This window comes from Nematolebias whitei, chromosome 15 (assembly GCF_014905685.2).
Source record: "Nematolebias whitei isolate Nwh7 chromosome 15, NemWhi1, whole genome shotgun sequence".
Taxonomy (NCBI): domain Eukaryota; kingdom Metazoa; phylum Chordata; class Actinopteri; order Cyprinodontiformes; family Rivulidae; genus Nematolebias; species Nematolebias whitei.
In genome coordinates this window covers 18,060,217-18,067,213 of record NC_056512.1, presented here as the reverse complement: position 1 = coordinate 18,067,213, position 6,997 = coordinate 18,060,217, and the positions used below count along the sequence as shown (strand labels likewise).

Here is a 6,997-nt window from a genome sequence, read left to right as displayed (position 1 = left end):
TCAATTAATTATTTAGTTTTGTATGTATTTATTCATTTAAATATTTAATTATTTAGTTGTTTAGTTATGTATGTATGCATATATTTATTTTTTAATTATTTAGTTATGTATGTATGAATGTTTGTATGAATGTATGCATGCATTCATTTATTTAATTATTATTATTTTATATTTATATATATTTTATAATTAATTATAATATAAATGATTATATTATACATTGTAATTATATTTAGTTATTTAGTTATGTATGCATGTATATATGTATGTATTTTTTTAATTATGTATTTATTTAATTATTTAGTTATGTATGTATGTATGTATTTATGTATGTAATTATTTAGTTATGTATGTTTGTATTTATTTTTTATTTTATTTTTTAATCTGTTATATATCTGTTATTTTGTATGTGTGTATGTGTGTACATATTTGTATTTAATTATTAAGTTATTTGATTATTTAGTTTTTTGTTAATTATTTATTTGTTTTGTTTTTTTCAGTTGACATCATCAGTGTATATTTGGTCAGACGTCTCACGACTGAACTGTATTTAAACCATTAATGTTATAAAGATATAATCAGTTTGTTCATCAATATTATGGCAAAAAGTTCCCAAATTTCTGGCGCTAATATTCAAAACAAAGAAAAGCCTTTTTAATCAACACACACACACACACACACACACACACACACACACACACACACACTCACACACACACACACACACTCACACACACACACACACACACACACACACACACACACACACACACACACACACACACACACTGATACTGATCACTTAAGCTGAAGATAAAAAGAAAATTACACTTGATGCATTTGCTTTATTTACCTGCCAAACAAGACTAGTTCCATAATGAAACATCATATTTTGAAACAGAAAGCGAAGCTAGAGGAGCCAGAAATGAGTTCAGTTGGAACTAACAGAATGATTTTGTCTGAGCTGATTTCTATCGATACATCTCTGCTTTGAACTGTGCTTCTATCGTTGCAGATAATTAGGATTCTGTTTGTTGTCTTGTATAACCAGGACGGCCAACGTCACTTGTTTACATCCTGCGCCGGCTCATTGATCAGGCCAGACTCCCAACGCTGCCACAGAGGAGCTCTCTGACCTCCTGCTCTTTGAACTTTTACCTCCTGCTGTGAGATAAGACAGAGAAAAGACCAGGGTTTAAAGTGGATAAGCTGCTGCTTATTGATCCTCTCAATTTAACATCAGAAGCACAGACTAATCCAAGCAGTTGCAAAACTATTAGTTTTTTTGAGCATGACTAAACAAAACCATACACTAGGTCTGCAGTTTAACCTGAATCCCACTTTATATTATTATAAAGTGAGATTCAGGTTACATAAATTACATACATAAAAAGTTACATAATTAAATAATTAAGTATTCATACATATAATTATATTCTTTATATATATATATATGATATGTTTCTTACTGTAAAGTGTTCTTAGGTGTCCTGAAATGCGCTTTTTAAATAAAATGATTATTATTATTATTATTATTATTATTATTATTATTATTACTTTCTTATGTGTGAAACATTTTCAGGGTCTGCTCATTATAAGACACTTTTTCTAAACATAATTAATAGTACAAATAATTATGTGTATAATGCCTGATATTAGTGTACTCCTGGTTATTACCTGCGTTTGCTCAGACTTTTTCTGATCTTTTACAGAAGGGGGTGGCCAAACCCGCTCCAGTTTCCTCCTTGACTGTAACTTTACATCTAAAGGACAAAGAAAGAAAATTAAAATAAACAAAATGAATTAAAAATGAAAGTTCAGATCTTTTGAATCAGGGTTAAAAGTTATGAATAAATGATGAGCTAACAGCTAATCTGCACTGGGCCAAGACCAAAGTGGATTGCTATTGTTTTAACATAACTACAATCATAAACAATTCATAGCACTTTATGTGAATGCTATTTTATAACTCTTTATATTGCTGTCATTTTACCTCACATGATTTTTTTGGGTAAATTTTGTTATTCTTTTGACCAATTGACCCAGGTTGCATCAAAAGTGCTACAGCTAGCTAGCTAGTGTTAGCAAATGACAAAAGAATTGTATGCAAACAGCAGCATATTTCAAAAGTGCTGGCAATGTAAAAGTTTGTAAAACAGCATAATCAGTTATGATTTTTGTTAGTTAGCAATGCTTTGAGGAAGCATAAGTCCTCTTTGATCTTGTCCTCATTTGAACTAGCTGTTAGCCCATCAATATATAACACAAGATAAGATAGAACTTTAATGTTTCCCCTCCATTATACAAGTAGGGCTCCCTGCATACCGACCCCAACCCCCCAACTAACATAGCGCTAAGCTAGCAGCACACAATACATGGCTAGCTAAAAAGCTATGACTTATGAGGTAGCGTTATGAGGTAGCGCTCCTTTCTCCCTCATGCTGCACTGTCTTCACCCCCCCACCACCCCCACCACCACCACCACCACCACTTGAAAATTGTTGGCACAAACAGAGCACAACACAGATGTGTCTACCCCCCACTCCATCAACAAAAAGTCACGGAAGATATGAGTGCCCTGCCAAGGCAAGTAAATTAGGGGAAACACTGAACTTTATTGATCCCGCAGGAAATTGTTCAGAATGAATAATCAATCTTTTTCGTTCAGCTTTTCCTTGAAGAATGAATGAAAGAATGAGAATTGAATCAGAATGTCAATATTTCTCCAAAACGAGGTTGCTCAAAAGGCTATACAACAGGTATAATTATTTATCACCTATCGGTGAAAACCACACTGAACCATCACTTTAAATCTAACTCAAATTATTAGACTTTTTTCATTTCATTAAATAAAATGAAATTGTCAGATCTTATACAGTCTACTTCGCTAACGTGTTTTGTGTTACTTTAATTGCAAAACAACTTTTAATATTACATTTTTTATGTGCCGTAAAGAGTTACTCTCATGAATTGCAGTTTACAACCAGCTACCTAGCCTTTCCTGTTCTGTTTGGGAAGTTCTTACTCTAGCAATCTTTACCTCAGGTGATAGACATCAATTAGAAGATCAAATACTGCGCATGATGCATGAAAGGGCTAACAAGCTTTATCTTAAAACTCAGAAACAAATATTTATCCTAAAACTCAGAAACAAATGTTGTCTGTGTATATTTGTCTCCTGGTTTGTTACCCAGACGTGCCTGTTGTGTCTGAGTCATTTAAATTTATGCACCTATCTTTATAAAATGTACAAATGTCACTTTAAAACAAGTGACATGATCAGTTTGTAATTAGACCAGTGGACCAGTTGCTCCTCACAGTTCCAGGAACTTGTCTTAAGCGCAGAGGTGACAGGGCCTCCTCTGTAGCAGGACCAAGACTTTGGAACGAGTTACCTCTGCTTGTCAGACAGGCCCCCTCCCTCTTGGTTTTCATTCCCGTTTAAAAACCCACTACTATTCGGTAGCTTTCAACACCAGATGATCTGTGTTTTGAACCTGTATGCTCCACACTGGTTAGTCGTCATTATCTGCATCGTTTTTATGTCTATATTTATGATTTACTTCATTTTGTATTTTGCTTCAAGTGTTACCTGTTGCTCTGTCTGTACAGCACTTTGGTTGGCCTTGTCGCTGTTTTAAGTGCTCTATAAATAAAATGGTATGGTATGGTACAGACAATAATTTTACTTTTATGTGTTTTCAACTATAAGCATTTGATCACTTTGACTGAAAATACATTTGGAATACTTGTACATACTTTATTCCTGTAACCTTTCCATGAAAACCCTTTAACTAACTGAAGTAGTTTATATTTGATCCACAACAAATAAACAAACCAGAGCTGCTGCTGGATCAAGTTGGAGGTCAAGTAGAGGGGTCATGCCGTCACTCAGCCTGTTGGCATCTACAGCCTAAGATCAAGTTTGCTGAAGAACATGTCCTTGACCACGAGTGACAGGGATGGCACTTAGTTTACGTTAAGAATCCTCTTTTAACTCTTTGAGATGGTAATGTGGATAAGCATTCATTAAAATGCTCAGACTAGGTGGTTGGGATGTATAATCAATCTAATCTAAGTGACTTTTTCATGCTTTCACTTTGAAAGAACCACTGGAAAGACGAAGAACCCATTTTATATAATGGAAGTTTTATAAAAGGAAAAGTACACATACAGTACATTATGGTTTTACTTTGTATAGGACTGGATGATGCCATACAATACAACAACATACAACAACATACCTGATCTGAGGGTCTGTGTACACCGGGACTTTTCTTCACTATCACTTTTATGTCTGAACTCCCCATATAGTTTGCATCTCTGTTTTTGCAGCTCATCTTCTCGTTCTTTAGTCGCCCGAATATCCTTCTCTACTTCTGGCTGCAGTGCCATGGCTGGACGAAGCTTGAAGAAGGGGTTTTGTTTGAGGATGGGGGATTCCTGTCTCCTTCCACCCTCTTTTGTTTTGTCTCTAGTTTTTACAGCAGATGTAGAGGCTTCACTGCTGATTGATTCTAAGCTTTTGTGGAATCGCAGTTGTTTGTCCTGTTTTGAGTAAGGGGATAACCAAGTTCTTTCTCGAGAACTTCCAGTTGGACTCTTGCATCTGAGATTTTCTGGATTTTTGTCAGTTTTAGTGGTTTCAGAGTCATGTAGTCTGAGAGATTGTGTTCTGGGGACAGAGCAAGTCTTAAGAGAAAACAACTCAAGGCTATGTGTGCGCTCCAGGACAGACGGATAGGCATCACCTTTCATTAATGAGGCAGGATGTTTTTGGTGCCTTGACTGGGTCTTCATCTTGTCTTGTTGGAAAACCTCAAACAGCAGTTTTGTCTCCTTTAACTGGCGAACTTCCCCTCTGCTGTAAGCTCCTGGGATCTTACCCTGACTGACCAGAACTTGTTCTTTTTGAATTTCCTGACTAATTTCTTTCTGCATCTTCTTTTCAGAGAATTGCCAGTTGCTTGGCCGACTAGTACAAACATTAGTAAGGAGAGATTCAAGAGGGAGATTTGTCTTAAAGGGAATCTCCAGCACATCTGGACTATCTGCAAGGTTGAAAACACCTTCAGCTCTCTGCAAGTTCTGCTTACCCTGGGCGGCCTCATAGATATGTCTCTCCTTGGATGTTTCAGCAGCTGAGAATCGATGACCAGTAGAAATAAAAGTTGATTCCGAGCAGGATGTTTCATGAGTATTGTCAAGAAGCAAATCTGAAGATGCTGAACATTTATTCTGATTATCTAAAGATTCAACTTTGCCTTTGTTGAGCTGGTTGTGCTCTGGCAGGTCTGGCAATGTGGAAAAACTTGTCTTTGCTTTTGTCGGAAACAGTTTTACATTCTTGTCTTCTGTCTGGTTTGTCTTTGCTTCCTCCCTCTTCACTGTAATTAATTCATTCACCCCTTCCTCTTCTTCACTTGCCATACTTTCACCTCTTATTTTTCCTTCTTTAACATCAGTCCTAAACCCAAACTCTTCCTCAACTCTGACCTCTTTGCTTATCTCTTGAAGCATATTAGGGATCTCATCATGTCTTTGCTGTACCATTTGCAGACGATGAAGCAGTTGCTTTCCTTGTTGGATATCAGTAACTATTCTCCGGCTTCCATCTACCTGCTCAACCATTTCTTCAGAATCTTCACAGAAAGGGAGTTGTGTTATTTGGGTTTCTGAAATGTCACTCTCTCTCTTTAAGCAGTCACACTTGGTGAGGTTGCTATCCAAAGATCTGCCTCCATAGTCGCCATTGCCAGTAGTCACTTCTCCAGAGAAGACTACTTGTGGTTGATTGGTTGCTTCTTCCATCATAATTTGGTTAAATTTGCAGAACTTTGATGTCTCCGGAGATTGAAGTTCATCCTTGTTTGCACTGAAACCAGGCAGCGTTGGTTGGTAGTCATTGCTCACAGCTCTTTCACTGTTTTGTTGATCTCTTGTTACCTTGAAGTGCTTCTCATCAATATCCACATAATTTATTTTGTCACTCTTTGTTTCTAGATAGGTCTCAGTTTCAAAGTTTTCATCAAAAGTTGAAGATATTGGTTGTGGAAAACTTCCTCTGTTTCTTTGGTTTTCCCCCAAGTTTTCCTTTTTGTCACTCAAAATTATTTCTTTAGTCTCCTCATTTGATTCTTCATCTTCTGATCTGCTATCTTCATACTGTTTTCCAGGTTTATCATAGCATGTTTCCACTGGGCAAGCTGTGCCATCCATGAACGTTCGATCCTGATAAGCTGTTGAAGTAAAATTCTTGTCATCGTTGTCCAAAGATTCCCTTGAAGAATGAGTTGTACTGAATATCACTTTATCCATCTTGTCCTGTTCGGTCATTAGCTGCTTCTCACCATGGTACCAGTCTAAGCTGTTAGGATTAGCTTTAGTACTTGAAGCGTCAGCTGCTCCATTTGAAAGGGTCATACCAGAATTACTGGCTGTTGTGTTTGTGCTTCCCTCTGATGGCAGCAAAGGACCTTCACAGGTTAAAAAAGGAGGGTTGGGTTGAATGTAAACATTGGCTGGCCCTTCATCATTGTTGGTCCATGCAAAGGCAGAAGAAGAATGTCTGTTTCATCTTGGGGCCTTTCATTACAACATTCTGTGAAACTTCTTGGAAAATGTATCCTGTTGGTGTCTGTCTTCATTCAAAGAAAAACATTTTTCTGGGACACAAGACTTTTGGAGCTGGATCTTTTCTATCATTTCAAACAAGCTCGTGAAGCAAGTAAAGGTCCTTCATCAGTATATTCCTGAAATATAACTTAAGCTTGAAGAGGAGACCCATGAAAAACCTTATTTAACTTGCCAAAAATGTACCCACAAGTACAAATGTACCCACAATGTATGCACACCCCCTAAATACAGCTAATTGATTTATCTATTCCCATTTAACCATCTACCATGTCACCACAGCAAACTAACTCGCACAAAGACTTGGCAGTTTATTTTTTTATGCTGGATGATCTTCCTGATGCAACCACAAACCACCGAGCTA

General features: G+C 36.7%; 1 protein-coding gene across 1 annotated transcript; it reads right to left on the bottom strand.

Moving 5' to 3' along the window:
- Positions 1–809: 809 nt before the first annotated feature.
- On the bottom strand, positions 810–6,358 carry LOC119422081. Its single transcript, XM_037689424.1, has 4 exons — positions 5,325–6,358; positions 4,245–4,969; positions 1,678–1,763; positions 810–1,164 (listed from the first exon to the last, which is right to left on the bottom strand). The coding sequence occupies exons 1-2, from the start codon at positions 6,334–6,336 to the stop codon at positions 4,842–4,844; spliced, it is 1,140 nt and encodes a 379-aa protein (XP_037545352.1). The 5' UTR covers positions 6,337–6,358; the 3' UTR covers positions 810–1,164; positions 1,678–1,763; positions 4,245–4,841.
- Positions 6,359–6,997: the final 639 nt, after the last annotated feature.

Bases quoted from the DNA above. Each gene is read 5' to 3' on its own strand.
- LOC119422081 (XM_037689424.1), bottom strand. From the start codon at position 6,336: ATGACCGAACAGGACAAGATGGATAAAGTGATATTCAGTACAACTCAT. The intron at 4,970-5,324 runs AAGCAAAGACAA...TACTAGTCGGCC, and splicing joins TGTAAAACTGTTTCCGACAA to AAGCAACTGGCAATTCTCTG.